This window comes from Littorina saxatilis, linkage group LG9 (genome assembly GCF_037325665.1).
Source record: "Littorina saxatilis isolate snail1 linkage group LG9, US_GU_Lsax_2.0, whole genome shotgun sequence".
In the NCBI taxonomy this organism is placed as follows: domain Eukaryota; kingdom Metazoa; phylum Mollusca; class Gastropoda; order Littorinimorpha; family Littorinidae; genus Littorina; species Littorina saxatilis.
Window position 1 is genome coordinate 27,524,709 of NC_090253.1, and position 20,936 is coordinate 27,545,644.

At 41.2% G+C, this 20,936-nt stretch overlaps 1 protein-coding gene and 1 long non-coding RNA gene across 4 annotated transcripts in view; one reads left to right on the top strand and one right to left on the bottom strand.

The window, feature by feature from the left end:
• Positions 1 to 14,735, top strand: part of LOC138975754 (carbonic anhydrase 7-like) — a 37,254-nt gene extending 22,519 nt beyond the window's left edge. The window contains exons 4-8 of the mRNA XM_070348501.1: positions 6,918 to 7,066; positions 9,624 to 9,713; positions 10,144 to 10,210; positions 12,633 to 12,790; positions 14,329 to 14,735. Coding sequence (XP_070204602.1) covers positions 6,918 to 7,066; positions 9,624 to 9,713; positions 10,144 to 10,210; positions 12,633 to 12,790; positions 14,329 to 14,655 — 791 coding nt within the window. The 3' untranslated portion in view covers positions 14,656 to 14,735. The remainder of the gene's footprint in view (positions 1 to 6,917; positions 7,067 to 9,623; positions 9,714 to 10,143; positions 10,211 to 12,632; positions 12,791 to 14,328) is intronic.
• Positions 28 to 5,008, bottom strand: LOC138975757 (uncharacterized). Of its 3 annotated transcripts, XR_011458739.1 has the most exons (4): positions 4,600 to 5,008; positions 4,115 to 4,257; positions 3,091 to 3,193; positions 28 to 2,578 (listed from the first exon to the last, which is right to left on the bottom strand). It is a non-coding gene; the product is annotated as an uncharacterized lncRNA (long non-coding RNA). The 3 variants fall into 3 exon arrangements; XR_011458738.1 differs by having other exon boundaries at positions 4,115 to 5,008; XR_011458737.1 differs by lacking the exons at positions 4,115 to 4,257; positions 4,600 to 5,008 and having other exon boundaries at positions 3,091 to 4,108.
• Positions 14,736 to 20,936: the final 6,201 nt, after the last annotated feature.

Below are 20,936 nucleotides of genomic sequence, written 5' to 3' on the forward strand. Positions count from 1 at the left end.
CACAAAATCAGATCTCAAGTGTAAGTATTCTTTTTGCAGTTTTATTTTAATGCCCATAATCAGTCAAACAAATATATCATCACACTTCGTCACTTGCACCTAAGCTTAAAAGTAGCAGTCCTGCATACATATGTAATGTGTAAATGTTTCAGGTCACCATCTGTCCTGGCTTGAACATGCAATAAGAACACCTCTACACAAACACATGTACAGTCAACCGGCTAGCTGCTTCCCTGAAAGGCATATTTTTCTATGAATTAATCGATTTTCCGCAGACAGCAGCCAGGTAGTGGATCTTTAGTATATGTCCAAGCAGACGGTTGATCTTAGTACAACACATCAAGGAAATATTTTTTAAAAACAGATCCAACATCTAATCTTCCAAAGTTCATAATCAATAAAGAAGAAAGGTATGTTACTGGAACCCTTTATTTATGATTTAAGGCAATGTGCGGCAGTAAAATTACCAAACTTAAACTTGAAGAATACAGTCAAGGAATAACTTAGTTTTCTGGGTAGTTATTGAAGTGACTTATTAAAATGAATGAAAACATTGTGGATGGATATTGACGGCTGTTGCGATGAAAACTGGCATTTACAGCGTCAAATGGGATTTCTAGAAAACGGCTTTACAGCAACATCATACATCAGAAATTCATAATATTTGGCACAAGGATACACATGTATTATATCTACAATCATATAGAACGTGTTTGTTTTTTTAAACAACTACAGTTGAATTTAAATTAATTATTTTAATGAATCTTTCTTTCTTTATTTGGTGTTTAACGTCGTTTTCAACCATTCAAGGTTATATCGCGACGGGGAAAGGGGGGAGATGGGATAGGGGAAAGGGGGGAGATGGGATAGAGCCACTTGTTAATTGTTTCTTGTTCACAAAAGCAATCAATAAATTGCTCCAGGGGCTTGCAACGTAGTACAATATATGACCTTACTGGGAGAATGCAAGTTTCCAGTACAAAGGACTTAACATTTCTTACATACTGCTTGACTAAAATCTTTACAAACATTGACTATATTCTATACAAGAAACACTTAACAAGGGTAAAAGGAGAAACAGAACCGTTAGTCGCCTCTTACGACATGCTGGGTAGCATCAGGTAAATTCTTTCTCGTCCCAACCAATATGGGACTCCCCCTAACCCGCGGGGGGTATTGTAATGAATATGCAGTGAGAAATTCGTTCATTCTTATGACAAAAGATATTAAAATTCAACTGTAGTCTGTTGTAAAAAAATCGTTCTATATGATTGTTGATATGATACATGTGCATCTTTGTGCCAAATATTAGGAATTTCTGATGTATTATGTCGCTGTTAAACTGTTTCCTAGAAATCCAATGTAACGACTGTTTCCATAGCAACGGCACTCTATGTCGATCAGTATTCACAATCCTCCGAAAGCGGCGTATGGCTGCCTAAATGGCGGGGTAAAAACGGTCATACAGGTAAAAATCCACTCGTACAAAAACATGAGTGTACGTGAGAGTTTCAGCCCACAAACACAGAAGAAGAAGAAGAAGTATTCACAATTGTTCTATTTATTTTTATGTCACTTCCCAGAAAACCAGGTTATTCCATGTATTCTCCAAATTCAATTTTACTGCCGCACATTTCCTTAACAAATTGTAAGATTTACTGTACTTTGACCGAGCAATTTTTGTAAGTGGACAGGCCTTAGTTTTATTTCGGTGGCATAATTCAATGTGCTTCGTCAAAATGTCTTGAACTGAAACCAAAAGCAGATGCAAGACTTATGGTCAGTTGGAGTTGTCTCCCGTACTCCTAACTTTAATGTGCTGCAGACAGGTGTGCCCAAACAGCCCATATCACAAACGGTTTGGAATTCCCGAAAACACAAGATCCGCACTGCACAACTTCAGTGCACAAATACGCGAGAGTGCTCGGTCGCTTTTTGAAAATGTGTATCTTGAGAGAAAAATATAGAATAGTGCGCTGTCCGAAGGAATAGAGTTCTTATAGGACAATGACAGCGCTCAGTTCAAAACGATAGGACATGATCACATCTGACCGCCATGCGGCTATGTGAATCAGACATCTGAGCCTTTCAATCCGTCTATGTCGGACGCCTGACGACATCCCCGAGGCTTTTAAATGAAATAAGACCATACGGGCACTAATAGTTGCATACCAAAAATGAACTGCCTCAAGGCTCTCTATGCAGAGTGGTATCTTTTTAAAGAATACATTCAGGTACAGCTTCTTCGAAAGAAAAAATAAATTCACCGCAACCACCAAAACATCTACCTCACTACAGAAAGCAGTCAAAGTGTTGATTTTTGGTCTGTGACCAAGTGGAGGGATGGTCTTATCCCATGTTAAAGGTGAGGACAACTTTTTAAATGAGGCGTAGTGGGCCTTTAAAACATTGACACAAATTTACAATAGCAACAAGTTGTAAAGCTCAGTACAACCAATACTGAGTGGACATTTACTGCCGCTGTTGCTGTAGTTTCCCCATCGATCACAGCTGGACCTGGATAGCACTGCTTTTCATCCACATTCACTGGCCAGGTCTTCGTCATCTTCTGTCCCTACTGACAAATGAATGACAAAGGAACTGATCTTAAATTCAAACACAATGACAAGAACAAGTTTTAAGTATGAGTAAGGAGTAAATTGTGTTTGTAACTGACACACACACACACACACACACTAAACCCACATAAATGCCAAGAGCGTAAACATTCTAATTCCCTGATAGACAAGTTCCAATGCCTACTTTTTAATATGAAATATAGAAGACACATTCCCTGTCAGCGCTTGCTATCAAATTCAAAAAGCAAAGCAAAGGTCTGTAACATCAATCTGCAGGGCTAGAAAAATCTGCAGGTATTATTACTATTAATGTCTGGCAGCTCTCCTGACTGGCCAGGGAAAATCAAACACACACACACACACACACACACACACACACACACACACACACACACACACAAACACACTTCGGTTCTCACACACAAACACACACCAACAGTCAGAATGTAACCAGAACTTGAGACTGAGAGGGAGGATAAAACACAATATGATCATGTAGCAGAACTCTTACCTGAATTGCCATTAGCATGAAATATTTCCCATTTGAGTCTTGACAGCCTCCCGATCATGAAGGAATCAATCTGCTTCTTCCACTGTGCCGGATCGATGCCAACCTGTAATATATAATATTGGCTGAAGTAACATTCCTCTGAGCAACAAATTTAAAACAGTTAGTTGACAGGACAAGTAGTACTAGGAGCTACATGCAGTATGATATTTAGCTATGTGGAGGAACAACAAACACACTGTCCACAGAACCAGATGAATTTACACACTGCACCCTCCCCCATAAAACAACAACAAAAAACGACAACAGACGACCAAACCAACATTAACGCTTGGTTCTTATGATACTGTGGACAGTGGCATTGATATCTTTCTAGAATATAAAATGTTATAAGTCCTTTTACATTTAGTGAAGTTTTGACTGAATCAGTGAACTGAATCTGTTCACATAGACTGATAGAGTGACAGACATACAATGTAGACAAGTTGATGTGTGCATATATATATATATACATGCATATTACATAACATGTATATATATATATGTATGTATAACATGTATGCATGTGTGTAGAGCACAAAGGAAAAAAGTAATAGAACTTGACACACAGTTTCACTGAGAATGAGATATATCCTGACAGTGAGTGAGTGAGTGACTGTTTACAACAATACATTGTACTTTATTAAACTTAAAGGTACACACTGAAAGTCATGCGCTTCTAGTATTAAAAATGATTCTAATACTGGAGGAACTGCATGATCATCTTACTGGTGAAATAAAGCTAAGAGGTTCGAGCAGTTCTGTGGTTTGGACTCTTAGGTGTTCATTATTTTATTATTATCCCTGAACATGAATTATAAAAATAAAATGAAAACACTCTTCCAGTCTTGCTCACAGTCACACACACACCTCCATATGAGTTATTCTGACCAGAACTTGAGAATGTAAGGGAGGGGAAGGAAAAAACACACTGTACATCATAACACTGACAGTTGTACATAATAAAACCTCTTCGCCTTACTCTTACCTGATTTGCCGCAGTGGCATCAAATATTTTACTTCTGTCAGTGACAGCCTCAAGATCATGCAGCAATCGGTTGGCTTTTTCAGCTGAGAGGAGACCTTGAAGTTGAACATACTAGCTCTAGCTCTCTTCTGATTGATGCCAACCTGCAAGTAAAATAATTGGGAACGGCCGATCAGAAGGTTACCTATTTGAGTATTTCAAGTTAGACTCAATCTTTAAAAACAAAAAGAATTTATAAAATATTATGATCATGCACCTTGAAAAGAGGTTGCAAAAACGTGGTAGTGGTAATCTTCTTCTTCAAATTAATGAGAAAATCCCTGTACAGGGCAACTACGTGTTGGTTCAGTGAACGATACCTTGCGCCTGTGGACTGACAGTCACAGTGACACTGACAGTGACTCGAGTGAGTCGAAATGACACCTGTTGCAACACATACTACCATAAACCCACTCTCAGTTATGAAACGAAACATGGAAACTTACCTCTGGTTAATATGCAAAGGTTCGCCCGTCCCAATTCTCTCGCATTAGCAAACACCATTGCCATTGGAGATTCTGTCCAAACAGATCGCCTTCGACCGCCATTAACTAAAAACCGAAACGCAGTAGGTCTGAAAACCACGCTCAACGTCCAAAATAAGGAGGAAAAAAAAGAGCCCAAAACATTTTTTTGGCCAAAAACACTGTTTAAGCCCCACAAATATTTGTCCTTATTTTTTATGAAGCTTAATTTGTGCCCCTTATTTTATGCTCCACAAATACAGTTTGTGGCCCACAAAACCAAAATGTGCCCCACAAAAATAAGCCCAAAAATTTGTGAGGCACATTTCGCGTTTGTGGCCCACAAAAATAAGCCCAAAACGTGTGGGATTACTGACATCGAATGCCAAGGATACTCTTTCTCTCTCTCTCTCTCTCTACCTCTGTGCCTGTCTGTCTGTCTGTCTGTCTCTCTCTGTCTGTCTCTCTCTGTCTGTCTCTCTATCTCTGTCTCTCTCTGTCTCTGTCCGCTCTTTCTCTCTCTCTCTCTCTCTCTCTCTCTCTCTACCTCTGTGTCTGTCTGTCTGTCTCTCTCTGTCTCTCTCTGTCTCTCTCGCTATGTGTGTGTGTGTGTGTGTGTGTGTGCCCCGAACTTCCCAGTTGACCCGCGTAGTGCGTGTCTTCAACTGCGAACAGGCTTTTGGGGATTTACAAGATAACAAAATTTACAATTATGACACTGTTAGAGCATTTAATGTTCAAACAGCCTCGCTGTGTGACTGATATATTATCTGTGTGTTTTTACATTTAGTCAAGTTTTGACTAAATGTTTTAACGTAGAGGGGGAATCGAGACGAGGGTCGTGGTGTATGTGCGTGTGTGTGTGTGTGTGTGTCTGTGTGTGTGTGTAGAGCGATTCAGACTAAACTACTGGACCGATCTTTATGAAATTTGACATGAGAGTTCCTGGGTGTGAAATCCCCGAACGTTTTCTTCATTTTTTTGATAAATGTCTTTGATGACGTCATATCCGGCTTTTCGTGAAAGTTGAGGCGGCACTGTCACGCCCTCATTTTTCAATCAAACTGGTTGAAATTTTGGTCGGGTAATGTTCGACGAAGCCCGGACTTCGGTATTGCATTTCAGCGTGGTGGCTTAAAAATTAATTAATGACTTTGGTCATTAAAAATCTGAAAATTGTAAAAAAAAATAAAAATTTATAAAACGATCCAAATTTACGTTCATCTTATTCTCCATCATTTTCTGATTCCAAAAACATATAAATATGTTATATTCGGATTAAAAACAAGCTCTGAAAATTAAATATATAAAAATTATTATCAAAATTAAATTTTCCAAATCAATTTAAAAACACTTTCATCTTATTCCTTGTAGGTTCCTGATTCCAAAAACATATAGATATGATATGTTTGGATTAAAAACACGCTCAGAAAGTTAAAACGAAGAGAGGTACAGAAAAGCGTGCTATCCTTCCCAGCGCAACTACTACCCCGCTCTTCTTGTCAATTTCACTGCCTATGCCGTGAGCGGTGGACTACGAGTATACGGTCTTGCTGCGTTGCATTGCGTTCAGTTTCATTCTGTGAGTTCGACAGCTACTTGACTAAATGTTGTATTTTCGCCTTACGCGACTTGTTCTTTCTTACCTGGACACATATCATTTTCCGGTTTGATAAAACCCGATTGGATCTCATTGACTGATTTTATGACATACCATGACGTAAGCGTTATGGAGGATTCTGTATGAATGTTCAGGAAGTGACGGATAATCCCATTTTCAAACCAGATAAGGTTTAAGCTACAACTAGTATTGCACAATGATTCCATTTCCAAAGACATTTAGTATTCCTCTTCTTCGCGGACTTCTCATCTCACGGTCAGAACAAGACGTACGTTAGTAGTTTTTTCCGATCTCCCATGTCAATTAATGTTCAGACTTGCTAGTGGCTTTACCCCCTTTGTGTGTACACGTAAGCACAAGACCAAGTGCGCACGGAAAAGATCCTGTAATCTATGTCAGAGTTCGGTGGGTTATAGAATCACAAAAATGCCCAGCATGCCTTCCCCGAAATCGGCGTATGATGCCCGAATAGCGGGGTAAAAACGGTCATACACGTACAAATCCACTCGTGCTAAAAACATGAGTAAACGTGGGAGTTTAAGCCCATTAACGAAGGAGAAGAAGAAGAAGTTTGAAAGCAAGCCCAAATGCCAGTTGTCCATTGCTTGTGAAATGCAGAGTACCACTGAACACAAAAGCTGTGTCAAATGTGTAACTTTGATTATGTTATTCGTTGCAGCGGAGGTAGTTTTTCATGGCCAGCCAATCACCATCAAGGGTGGCAGTCTCCCTGACGAGTATGTTCTGGATCAGTTTCACTTTCACTGGGGTGAAAACGTCTCGTTAGGATCAGAACACAAAATCGACATGAAATCCGCGCCTTTGGAGGTTGGTTGGGTTGCTTACTTGAAGTTCTTTGACTAAAACAAAGTCAATGATTTTTTTTTTTTACACATTTGCAGGCGAATAGCTAAAGTATTAAAACGGCAGTGTTTCGGTCAGAAACAAGTGTGGGTTCTTTTTCTTCTCAAAAATTGGCTATTTTGTATTGAGCAATATTGGGGTATGACTTCAGAGGTCTGAGACCCTACCTGCTCTCGAAATGGTATTTTGGCTAATCTGAGGAATCAGTGGATTAAGATTGTACCAAACCTGGTTACTGTTGGGTTCTCTTTTTGGTAGAATCAGTAGAGTCTTAGTTATTAGGATTGCATGGACGAAATGTTTTCAAAAGTTGAGGTTTTCTTCAAAATTATTGAAGCTGGAGCTTTGAAGCTTTGCATACTTCTAGGGGTTGGAAACCTCCAGACATGCCCCAAATCTTGCTGACCTTCGTTAGGTTAAAGCAGGATCGAGTTCTATCTTTTTCTCAGTTGCTATTGAAATCAGATCCAAAAACAAAGAGACTGCCAACGTTCCAAAATTCAGAATCAAAAAACAAGAAAGGTAGGTTGTTGGAACGTTTGTTATTGACAAAACAATACATTTACAGATATATCGACCCAACGGTCTTTTTAAGTGAAAAGACAAAACAAAAAACTTATCTTGATAGTTCTATCAGTTTGCGTCCACTCGTCTGGAAGCCGAGCGAATGCACCTAAATAACTCATTCACTCGGCTTCCAGACGAGTGGACGCAAACTGATAGAACTATCAAGATAAGTTTTGTGTTTTGTCTGTTCACTTAAAAGACCGTTGGGTCGAAATATCTGTGAATGTATTGTTTTGTCAATAACAAACGTTCTAACAACCTCCTACCTTTCTTGTTTTTTGATATTGAAATCAGAGTTTTCAAACTTTACACACTCCTATGGTTGGGTAACCTTCAGACATGCTCCAAATGTGGTTTACTATCGCCAAATATCAAGGTTGTGCTGAGTAAATAAAACAGGCTATATCTTTCTTTTTTACAGTTTTGAAAATAAAGGTATGAAACTCCACACGTATCCATGGTTTTAATGTATTCCAGACATACGGCAAGCTAGGTAGACCGTGGTAGAATTTCAAGGTCACAGCAGGGTCACGCTTTGGTAAAACAGAACCTGGAGAAATTACAATTTTCTCTTACACTTTTGAAGCTAGAGCTTTGAAACTTTACAAGCTTCCATGGATTGACAACTTCAGATATGATCTAGGTATGGTTGACCCTTGTCAAGGTCGCAGTGGGGTTAAGTTTTGGTCCCAAAATAAAAACTAATTTATTTTCTGGAGCTAAAGCTTTTGAATTTCACACGCTCACGGGGTTTGACCTTAGACATGACCCAAGCATGACCGATCCTCACCAATTTCAAGGTCATCATGGGGTGGAAACGTAGAATATTATCATTTTCTTCATCATTATTGGAGCTATACAGCAGCAGTTGTTTCTTTTGGTTCATATTATGTATGCCAAAAATGAGTCGTGCGAGCATTTTTGGCTCACGTAAGTGTAGCCTATGCGATGCTAACTTTTGTCTGTCTGTGCGTGCGTGCGTGCGTGCGTGCGTGCGTATGTATGTATGTCTGTGGTAGAAGCTTTAACATTTGACTGAACATCGAAATACTAATTTTACCTGGTTATCATTCAAGCAACAGCTTCAAAGTATTGAAGCAATGATCAACATTTCGTCGGCACGTATGTAGTTAAAGTGTGTATCCAAAGAAAACGGGTGGTGGGTTTTTTTTGGGGGGGGGTAAAAACAGCTGACTGGTTTGTGTCGTGTGTGGTATGTAGACCAGGTCAGGGGTCAAGGTTAGGTCAGATCGCGTGAAGGATTGTGGTATAGATACAGTTATCACCGAGCTGCAGTTCGCCGATTCGGAGAAGACGATTTCACATTGTTCGGTTTCGTAGCTCCAGAAAAATAGACAAAAAGATACCAAAGGAGATTTCCTACAGGTTAATCTGCACAGCGTGTTTCCAGTGTCTGCGCGAGGAAGCGCTGTCGAAAGCGCAGTGTCGATCTGGCCATCTGGCAGTCGTGTCCCCGTATTAAGTAGGCTACAGACAGACAGATCTAGATCTAGTGTCTCGCACTCTTGCACCGTGTCACCTATGCTTAAAGTGTGTGTGTATGTGTGACGGAGTGATTGAGTTTGTGTTACTGTTTGTCGATTTCTTACGTGAGCCTTGAAGGCTTCGCCTCTTGTCTCTTCTTGATTGGAGGAGTGGTTAAAATCGGATAAACATTTCATTTTTTTTCGGCAGGGAGTTACTTTTCCAATTCGATGATGATGATGGTGATGACGATGGTAGTGATGGTGATGACGATGATGATGATGATGATGACGATGATGATGATGATGATGATGATAGTGATGACGACGACGACGACGACGATGATGATGATGATGATGATGATGATGATGATGATGATGATGATGATGATGATGATGATGATGATGATGATGATGATGATGATGATGATGATGATGATGATGATGATGATGAATGCTTTGACATTCAGATGCACATCGTTCACCACATGAAGCATTTCGCTGCAAAGGAAAGCGCGACACACCCTTATGGTCTTGCTGTTCTGGGCTTCTTTTTTGAGGTAACCTGTTTGTGTGTGTGTGTGTGTGTGTGTGTGTGTGTGTGTGTGTGTGTGTGTGTGTGTGTGTGTGTGTGTGTGTGTAACGCATTACGACTTGCCGGGTTCCTTGAAAGACTCTCTCTCTCTCTCTCTCTCTCTCTCTCTCTCTCTCTCTCTCTCTCTCTCTCTCTCTCTCTCTCTCTCTCTCTCTCTCTCTCTCTCTCTCTCTCTCTCTCTCTCTCTCTCTCTCTCTCTCTCTCTCTCTCTCTCTTTCTCACTCACTAAAAATTGTAAAAATAATTCAATGATTGGTTCAATAAACCATTCATCCATCCCTCCTTCTCTCCCTCTCTCTGTCTGTCTCTCTCTCTTTGCAGAATCAGCTATGTGTACAGTGCATACGAGTGCGTTATAAAGCTGTTCGTTGAAAGTTCCCGTCCTTTGTTTCTAGATTGTTCCTGAACACAACGACAAGTTCGACGTGCTTCTGAAGCATTTCGAGAAAATCAGCCACAAAGGTAAGTGTGGTTCAGTACGCTTAGGTCCCGGTCACACAACGCTGCGTCCTTACCACGACCATGTCGATCACGCCGATCTGAAAAAAGTTATCAAATCGGGGCATATCGCCGTCAAAATCTAGCACATGGCACTAAAACCCTAGTCACATAATATAGACGCCGCTTCTGCTACGACGGAAAAGTGTCCGAGAGCGTGGCCAATCGTGGGCCAAACTGACGTGGCAGGATCTCCATGAGAGTGGTTTGGTCGGGGTGGGATCTGCTAGGTCGGGAAGCTTGCACGCTCTCCCCGCGCTTATGTTGACCTGCACAAAACAAGCGTATTCGTGTACAGTCGTGATGTAGGTTTTTGTATTCGCCATGTGCTGAATTTTTACGGCGAGCCCCGACTTGATAACTTTTTCAGATCGGAGTGATCGGCATGGTCGTCGTAAAAACGTAGAACGTAAACGGGGGCCATAAAAAAAAAGAACTACATCACGACTGTACTGCACCCAGACCCGGCTACGCTTGTTTTGTGCAGTTCAAAATAAGCGTAGGGAGAGCGTGCAGCTTCGCGGCCAAGCAGATCCCACCCCAACCAAACCACGCTCATGGAGATCCTCCCACGTTTGGCCCACGATTGGCCACGCTCTCCGACAATTTTCCGTAGAAGCGGCGTCTCTGTGTGACTGGGGTATTATGAAGCGTCACGAGTGAAGTCATTACGAGATCTTTCGGCGACAAAGCGAACACTAGCTCTAGCTTCGCGGGTCTAGGGGGTTCATTTCTATGCTCTACAGGGTATATGGCTCAAGTTGGTTTTCTGGTACATTTTTAGGATTGATGGTCTCTTTTACAGGGATCACGTGACAGCCGCTCAAATGTGGGTAACCCCCCCCCCCCCCCCCCCCAAAGTCGCCGACCTGACAAAAACATAAGTTTCTAGATAAATAAAAATTAGAATTGGCAAAATTCATTCAACCTTTACATTCGGGAAGAAAGACCCTTAAGTTATCTATTCGGAACAGGTTCTTTTTCATGGCTATCTCAGTTGTATATTCTTGTATTGACAGGTTCGCTGATGCAAAAAAGCCACCTACATTGGCACGTGTGGTCCCAGCTCTCCCTCACCCCCACCCCCCTCCCCCCTCAATCGCTCTATGTACAACTGTCTATCTGTGATGGGAACACAGGCAACAAGGCAGAGATCGAGCCGTTTGCCTTGCTCTCCCTCACCCCCATCCCCCCTCACTCGCTCTATGTACAACTGTCTATCTGTGATGGGAACACAGGCAACAAGGCAGAGATCGAGCCGTTTGCCTTGCTCTCCCTCACCCCCATCCCACCCCACCCGCTCTATGTACAACTGTCTATCTGTGATGGGAACACAGGCAACAAGGCAGAGATCGAGCCGTTTGCCTTGCTCTCCCTCACCCCCATCCCCCCTCACTCGCTCTATGTAGGGGAAAGGCTCCTAATATGGACCGGCTCCTAATATGGACCACCTCCTGTTCTGACAAACTAACGGCGCTAGAGCGCTCAAAAAAGTTTTATTCGCTGTATTCACCCTCTCTGGATAACTTGCACATGTCAAAACAGTTGCAGAAACCGAAATCTCAAAACCGTTAGGCTTTTTCTCTTTTTTTCACTTTTGGCAGCGTTCACACTAAATTTGCTGCCTAAAACGGACTCGTTTCTGTCCACAGCCAAAGCTTTTATCACACAAAAATTGCTTTATATGACAGCTAAGACCGTATTTGTTACATTTTAGCAGTGTTGACCCCGAGTTTCTACTGCAAACAAAAAATAATAGCAAACTGTCAAAGTATGTGCGAGTCCCCTAATATGGACCACCTTCAACAAATCGAAGAAAATAAAAGCTAAAGGCTATTTTCATTAATTCATTAAGAAGCTTGCTGGAAATAACCTATAACTAGCCCTCGAGATTTAAAAAAAAGGTAACAAAAAAGTCTTCTTTTCGTGGAAGTTGATAATTTCACTTATTTTCACTCTGTTTTTGATAAGCTTCTTCAGTTTCCTGGTGTGCTTCAAATAATGCTCTCATCAACCCGAAAAAGATAAACATGATCTAGAGCATATTTTAATTAGTCTGACTTGTACACTGAATTGTATCATGTTATTTTGAAATATAGGGGGCTTTTTACAGTGATTCGTGAAGGCCACTTCACTGGTCCATATTAGGCGCCCAGGCTCCTAATATGGACCATTTGTGATTTTTTTCTGTATTTAATTTTTGCTGAATGTCTATCAAAGCTATGTCACTCTAATTAGGCCTGACGGTTAACCTAAGAGAGAAGGACTACCAAACACAAAATGAAACTTTTTCGCAAGAAAACAAGCTAGTTATCAGCATGAAACAAAAAGTGGTCCATATTAGGAGCCCTTCCCCTACAACTGTCTATCTATGATGGGAACACAGGCAACAAGACAGAGATCGAGCCGTTTGCCTTGCTGGACTTGATACCGGAGGATGCCAAGACTTACTACCGTTACTTCGGCAGTCTCACCACGCCCCCCTGCTACGAGACCGTCATCTGGACCCTCTTCACCAACAAAATTAAGATCGACGAGTCACAGGTTAGTCCCCCCCCCCCCCTCTCACCCCCACCCTGCTCCCTCCATTTTTCTAATGTATTCTTCTTTTTTTAGAGCACGACCCCCCTTACAACCCCCCCCCCCCCCCCCCACCAAAAAAAAAAAAAAAAAAAAACACGCTCACAAATGAAACACACACACACATGTACATAGACACAGAGGCACACACACACACACGCTATCACGCGCACGTACACACACACACGCACACACAAACACACAAGCACATGCACACACGCACGCACAGCAGTCTTGTAAGGGGGGAGGGGGTGGGACTGAGAAAGCCAGTCTTAAATCAAGGTTTCCTGAGTAGGAGTTCCACGATAACGAATCTGTCATACTGGCTTTATTATGGTTTGAGTTTTGGCCAACACACACACACACATACACACACTGACTCACACACACACACACACTCGGACTCACACATACACACACACACACACACACGCATACACACTGACACACATACACTGACTCACACACATACACATACACACTGACTCACACACACACATACACACTGACTCACACACACACACATACACACTGACTCACAGACACACACACACATACACACTGACTCACACACACACACACACACTGACTCACACACACACACATACACACTGACACACACACACCGGTCTCGAATAGCAGCTAGCATCTGCTGAAGAGACATTAAACCCCAAAAACCAACCAACACACACACACACTGACTCACACACACATACACACTGTCACACATACACACTGACACACACACATACTGACACACACACTGACACACACACACACACTGACACACACACACACACTGTCTCACACACACACACTGACTCACACACACACATACACACTGACTCACACACACACACTGACACATACACACTGACACACACACACACTGACACACACACACACACACACACAAACACACACTGACTCACACACACACACACTGACACACATAGACTGACACACACACACTGACTCACACACACCCACACACTGACTCACACACACACTGACTCACACACACACTGACTCACACACATACACACTGACACACACTGACTCACACACACACTGACACACACACACACTGACACACACTGACTCACACACACACTGACACACACACTGACACACACACACATACACACACACACTGACTCCCACACATACTGACACACACACACACACACTGACTCACACACTGACACACACACACACTGACTCACACACACACACACTGACTCACACACACACACACACACACACTTACTCACACCCACACTGATGCACACACACACACATACACACTGACTCACACACACATACACACTGACTCACACACACACATACACACTGACTCACACGACACACACACTGACACACACACACTGACACACACACACACTTACTCACACACCCACACACACACACACACAGACTCCCACACACAATCTCCCCTTTGTCGTTTCCACCTAACCGCACCCTGGTGCAACTCGTTCTAGCTGGGTGTGTTCCGCACGCTGAAGACGGTGGCAGTTGGTGGGGCAGAGGTCAGCATCACCAACGACTTCAGGCCACTGCAGGAGCTTCACGAGCGCAACGTCATCTCCAACGATCGCAACGCGCTCCAAAGCGTGGTACATATGCTGGCCAAGGAGATTCGCGAGGACATCAAAAAGCTCCAGCAGGGTTGCGGCAATATTAATCCTAGTAAGAGTAATGCTGCACCCGCCCCTCCGGCATCCACCTCCTGCGTCATCATCCGCTGTCTGACGTCACTGGTGGCTTTGGGGCTGCTGCTTGGGTGGAAGGCGGTGGGGAGGGTGTAGCAGGTAGGTCGGGAGGTTGTCGTTGTGACGAACTTCTTGGTGGTTTTCTTTAAACATGATTTTGAAATGCGCGTTTTTTGTTTGTGAAAAATAGAAAAATAAGGCCTTAAGAAAAATAAGCCCTTAAAAAAATAAGGCCTTACAAAAATAAGGCCTTATTTTTCTGCGCATCACTACTGCTCACCCTATTGGCAACACACAATAACTTAATGACACATATAGACGACAACACACACACACATACACTCATACGCACGCGCACACTCACGAACGCACATATGCGTGTGAGCGCGAAAAAAGAGATAATAAATGGAACAAGAGAAAACATTTCCAAACGATAAACATTATGACACTGGTTGAAATCGGTTGTCGTACCTGGACTCTCCTGTACACCTGTGCCTACCCTAACATTTGCAAACACACACACACACGCACACGCACTCACTCACACAAACGTAGACACATAGACACACAGATACGTAAAGACATTACAACACACGCACGCGCGCGCGCACACGCACACACACACACACACACACACACTCTCTCCCTCTTTCTATCTTTCTCTCTCTGTCTGTCAGTCCGTCCGTCAGTTCGTTCGTCAGTCCTTCTGTCTATCAGTCCGTCTGTTTGTCTGTCTCTCCTCTCTCTCTCTCTAACGCCGCTCTCTCTGTGTACCAGCATACAAATGATATTTTTGTAAGGCCTTTTTTTTTTAAGTCCTTATTTTTTTTAAGGCCTTATTTCCAATATGACCTTAGAAAAATAAGGCCTTATTTCTGATAAGGCCTTATTCTAAAATAAGGCCTTAAAAAAAATAAGGCCTTAAAAAATAAAGCCTATTAAAAAAAAGCCCATAAAAAAATAAGTCCTTATTTTAGAAATAAGGCCTTATTTCTTGAAAATAAGCCCTTATTTCCTTATTCATTTAAGGCCTTATTTTTTACCATTTGCGCCAAGGATAGCAAAGCTTGGCTTTTCTGGATTTACAAAAAGATGTACTCCCTCTACAAATCTCTTGGCTTGCATTCATAAATCTGAATGAATTTTGCGTACTGGACTCGTTGTTTGTGTTTTGATTGATCTACGAAAGAGTTCTCTCTTTGGAGTTAAATGTATTTTTGAGGTTTTCCTCCTGTACTCTACACGTTTTTTATATTTAGTCAAGTTTTGACTAAATATTTTAACGTAGAGGGGGGAATCGAGACGAGGGTCGTGGTGTATGTGCGTGTGTGTGTCTGTGTGTGTGTGTAGAGCGATTCAGACTAAACTGCTGGACCGATCTTTATGAAATTTGACATGAGAGTTCCTGGGTATGAAATCCCCGAACGTTTTTTTCATTTTTTTGATAAATGTCTTTGATGACGTCATATCCGGCTTTTCGTGAAAGTTGAGGCGGCACTGTCACGCCCTCATTTTTCAACCAAATTGGTTCAAATTTTGGTCAAGTAATCTCCGACAAAGCCCGGACTTCGGTATTGCATTTCAGCTTGGTGGCTTAAAAATTAATTAATGACTTTGGTCATTAAAAATCTGAAAATTGTTAAAAAAAAATAAAAATGTATAAAACGATCCAAATTTACGTTCATCTTATTTTCCATCATTTTCTGATTCCAAAAACATATAAATATGTTATATTTGGATTAAAAACAAGCTCTGAAAATTAAATATATAAAAATTATTATCAAAATTAAATTGTCGAAATCAATTTAAAATCACTTTCATCTTATTCCTTGTCGGTTCCTGATTCGAAAAACATATAGATATGATATGTTTGGATTAAAAACACGCTCAGAAAGTCAAAACAAAGAGAGGTACAGAAAAGCGTGCTATCCTTCTTCGCACAACTACTACCCCGCTCTTCTTGTCAATTTGACTGCCTTTGCCATGAGCGGTGGACTGACGATGCTACGAGTATACGGTCTTGCTGAAAAATGGCATTGCGTTCAGTTTCATTCTGTGAGTTCGACAGCTACTTGACTAAATGTTGTATTTTCGCCTTACGCGACTTGTTACATTTAGTCAGGTTTTGACTAAATGTTTTAACGTAGAGGGGGGAATCGAGACGAGGGTGTGGTGTATGTGTGTGTGTGTGTGTGTGTAGAGCGATTCAGAGAAAACTACTGGACCGATCTTCATGAAACTTGACATGAGAGATCCTGAGTATAGTATCTCCAGAATTTTTTTTCATTTTTTTTATAAATGTCTTTGATGACGTCATATCCGGCTTTTCGTGAAAGTTGAGGCGGCACTGTCACGCTCTCATTTTTCAACCTAATTGGTTGGAATTTTGGTCAAGTAATCTTCGACGAAGCCCGGACTTTGGTATTGCATTTCAGCTTGGAGGCTTAAAAATTAATTAATGAGTTTGCTCATTAAAGTTGTCATTAAAGTCGATTTTTCGCAAACAGATTTAAAATTGATTGCATCGTATTCTTTATCACATTCTAAATCTAAAAATATATACATATGTCATGTTTACTCTTAAAATGTGATCACAATTAACGAAAATAGATGAATTAATCTTACGATCAAAATGTAAGAAATCGATCCAAAAATGATTTCATCTTATTCTTTATCATTTCCTGATTCCAAAAACATATAGATATGATAGGTTGTATTCAAAACAAGCTCAGAAAGTTAAAAAGAATACAGAAAAGCGCGCTTTCCCGCTTAGCACAATACGCTACCGCGCTAATCTGGCGTGTCAATATCACTACGTTTTGCACATGGGAGGTGAGCGATTTCCTTCACGCGGGGATTGACGAAGTTGTACTGTCTTGGTGAAAAAATACAGTGCGTTCAGTTTCATCCCGTGAGTTCGACAGCTTGACTAAATGTAGTAATTTCGCCTTACGCGACTTGTTGCTTCTTTCTTGTTCTTGACTTCTGTTGTTTTTTTTTTATGTGTGTAAAGAAACCATGTTTTTGTTGTTGTTATTTTTGTGGGTGGTTTTTTGACTCACATGCGAAGCAAAAGTGAGTCTATGTACTCACCCGAGTCGTCCGTCCGTCCGTCCGTCCGGCCGTCCGGAAAACTTTAACGTTGGATATTTCTTGGACACTATTCAGTCTATCAGTACCAAATTTGGCAAGATGGTGTATGATGACAAGGCCCCAAAAAACATACATAGCATCTTGACCTTGCTTCAAGGTCAAGGTCGCAGGGGCCATAAATGTTGTCTAAAAAACAGCTATTTTTCACATTTTTCCCATTTTCTCTGAAGTTTTTGAGATTCAATACCTCACCTATATATGATATATAGGGCAAAGTAAGCCCCATCTTTTGATACCAGTTTGGTTTACCTTGCTTCAAGGTCAAGGTCACAGGAGCTCTTCAAAGTTGGATTGTATACATATTTTGAAGTGACCTTGACCCTGAACTATGGAAGATAACTGTTTCAAACTTAAAAAAATATGTGGGGCACATGTTATGCTTTCATCATGAGACACATTTGGTCACATATGATCAAGGTCAAGGTCACTTTGACCCTTATGAAATGTGACCAAAATAAGGTAGTGAACCACTAAAAGTGACCATATCTCATGGCAGAAAGAGCCAATAAGCACCAATGTACTTCCTATGTCTTGAATTAACAGCTTTGTGTTGCTTGACCTTGGGTCAAGGTCACATGTATTTTGGTAGGAAAAATGTGTAAAGCAGTTCTTGCTAGGTTTAGCTGAAGGTCAAGGTCATGTAAAGGTCAAGCATGTGAGTCGTATGGGCTTTGCCCTTCTTGGTTTTTTTTTTTTGGGGGGGGGGGGGGGCTAACTGTCGTTTAAATCTATGCCTTTGCCGGTTAGTACCTATTCTTTATTCATGAAACAAGGAAAGTCAATCAAAACGTTATTAATTTTAGTCCTCTTCAGTTTTCAATGTGGAAAAAAAAGAAAAAAAGTTTTGATTGGCTTTGGTGTTTCTTTGTTGTTTCCTCTTTTTGTCCTTTTCTTTTAATGTATGGAGCAGACTTTTGTCTGGGCTCCTTTTTTACTTCATTAGTTGTGTAACGTGTGGCTAACCATGTATTATACTTCATTATACTCAAGACGGTCACAATATTTCTCTCGGAGTTAGGAACTACATTATTGTTTTATTATTGAACATGCTCAGTGTCCTAAACGTAATCCAGCCTGTGTATGGTTTTTGAATGCCTTTATGTTGTACGTGTCTTTAGATTTTTTTCTCTTTATGCTGGTGTTTTTGTGTTTTGTTTTAATTATTTCCAAAGCTGGACAAAGTCTCGTTTACACCATACGTACCTTGTGTTTGATAATGCTTCTAAAAGCACGATCCTTCTCGTGAAAACAGTTTGGCTCAGCATGTCAGATCAGGCCAGATACTACCATCCTTCCACTGAGACAGATTCCAAAAATCAATACCCTGACTGCTTGCAGTGGTAAGTGGACATTTTTGTATGAATTAATTTCTTAAATAGTGTACACGAAATAAATTTATTCAAAAATAAAAAATCCACTGTGCAAAGATAGCAACATAGTTGTTCATTTTTGGTATGTGACCAAGTGGAGAGATAGCTTTATCCCATGTACAATCCTGGCCAGATCCGAGACGGTGATCTGATTTGTTCACACGGGAAGGCGTGTGCCTGTAATCTGCTGCGCATAAACAAGGAGGGAGGTGAGAGAGATTAGCAGGTGCTCGAAATAGAAGTAGCAGGGGAAAAGCTATCACAATATGCTCTGCGATGAAACGACACCCCCTTGGTACCAACCAAAATTTTCCCGAAATTGCAACTGACCTGTCGTTATGGTATATTTTGATCCAGAAATAGACAAAGGGAAATCAGGGGGTGTCCTCAATTGGACGGGGTACTCTCATTGGGGTGGGGGATGGGGGGGGGGGGGGGGGGCGGGCGGCGTGCTTCACATTGCAGGTTTGTTACAACAGCTGTTCTGTAGGCTGTTATTTGCGGGGGAATGTCTTCAATTGTTTGCAGCAAATTTGTTATCTAAAGACATAGGCATATGTTTTTGTGTGATTTGTTTTTGCTGCAATTGCCAGACTGAGTCTTTTAAAAAATGTGTTTTACCAACGCATTTATTCCAAGAAATCTTCTTTCTTGGTTTTGCTGGAGTTGTAAATATTTATAATAATTTGTGTGTGTGTGTAGACAATGATTTACAAAAGCATCTTCTCCCAGAAATCCAATTGTTTTAAGTCTCGTTCCTTTGCTAAGGGGATGGGTGTATTTGTTTGCGTGACTGGTTGGCTGACATTTCCCAGCCTTGAGTTTGAAAAAGAAACAATCATTCCCCTTCCAGAGTTTAAACATACCTCACATCACATGCAAACAACCATGTGAGCCATTACTGATATGTCCAGGCTTTTAAAGGCATACTAACGCACTCCCGTGTTTACAAAGTGTAGTTTGCCCACAATCGATGTCAAACGCACCATAAGACCATATAATGACGATACGTCACCATGCGCGGACCATAATACATGCATTACAGCTTGTTCTAGCCTCTGAAAAAGTGAGGATGTCAACAAAGCCGCGGTGTTCTCTCCCTTGCATCAACGTTACATGTGTTGCCAAATCTATAAATAGGACGATCCAGATCAAAATGAAAATTCAAATATCTCAACATTTAAGGGGTCCTAGACCACAATATTTTGCAGGGAACTTAATTTAGTCTGTCTCCAGCTGTTGGTAAAGCAATTAGCGTGTATAGTCATCGAGTACATATGGCTTTAAATGTGACTAAAAATAAAAGTGCTGTCACACATACAATAAGAACACCTTTACATTTCGACACCAAACACCAAACAACAGCCTGGCTGCTTCCCTTGCACAGCTGGATTTTTTTAATTTTTAATTAATTTTGCTGATAGACACTGGTGTCAGTCTTTCTTTATTTATTTGGTGTTTAACGTCGTTTTCAACCTTTCGAGGTTATATCGCGACGGAGGGAAGGGGGGTGATGGGATAGAGCCACTTGTCAATTGTTTCTTGTTCACAAAAGCACTAATCAAAAATTTGCTCCAGGGGCTTGCAACGTAGTACAATGTATTACCTTACTGGGAGAATGCAAGTTTCCAGTACAAAGGACTTAACATTTCTTACATACTGCTTGACTAAAATCTTTACAAACATTGACTATATTCTATACAAGAAACACTTAACAAGGGTAAAAGGAGAAACAGAATCCGTTAGTCGCCTCTTACGACATGCTGGGGAGCATCGGGTAAATTCTTTCTCGTCCCAACCAATATGGGACTCCCCCTAACCCGCAGGGGGTACTGGTGTCAGTCACGAAATTAA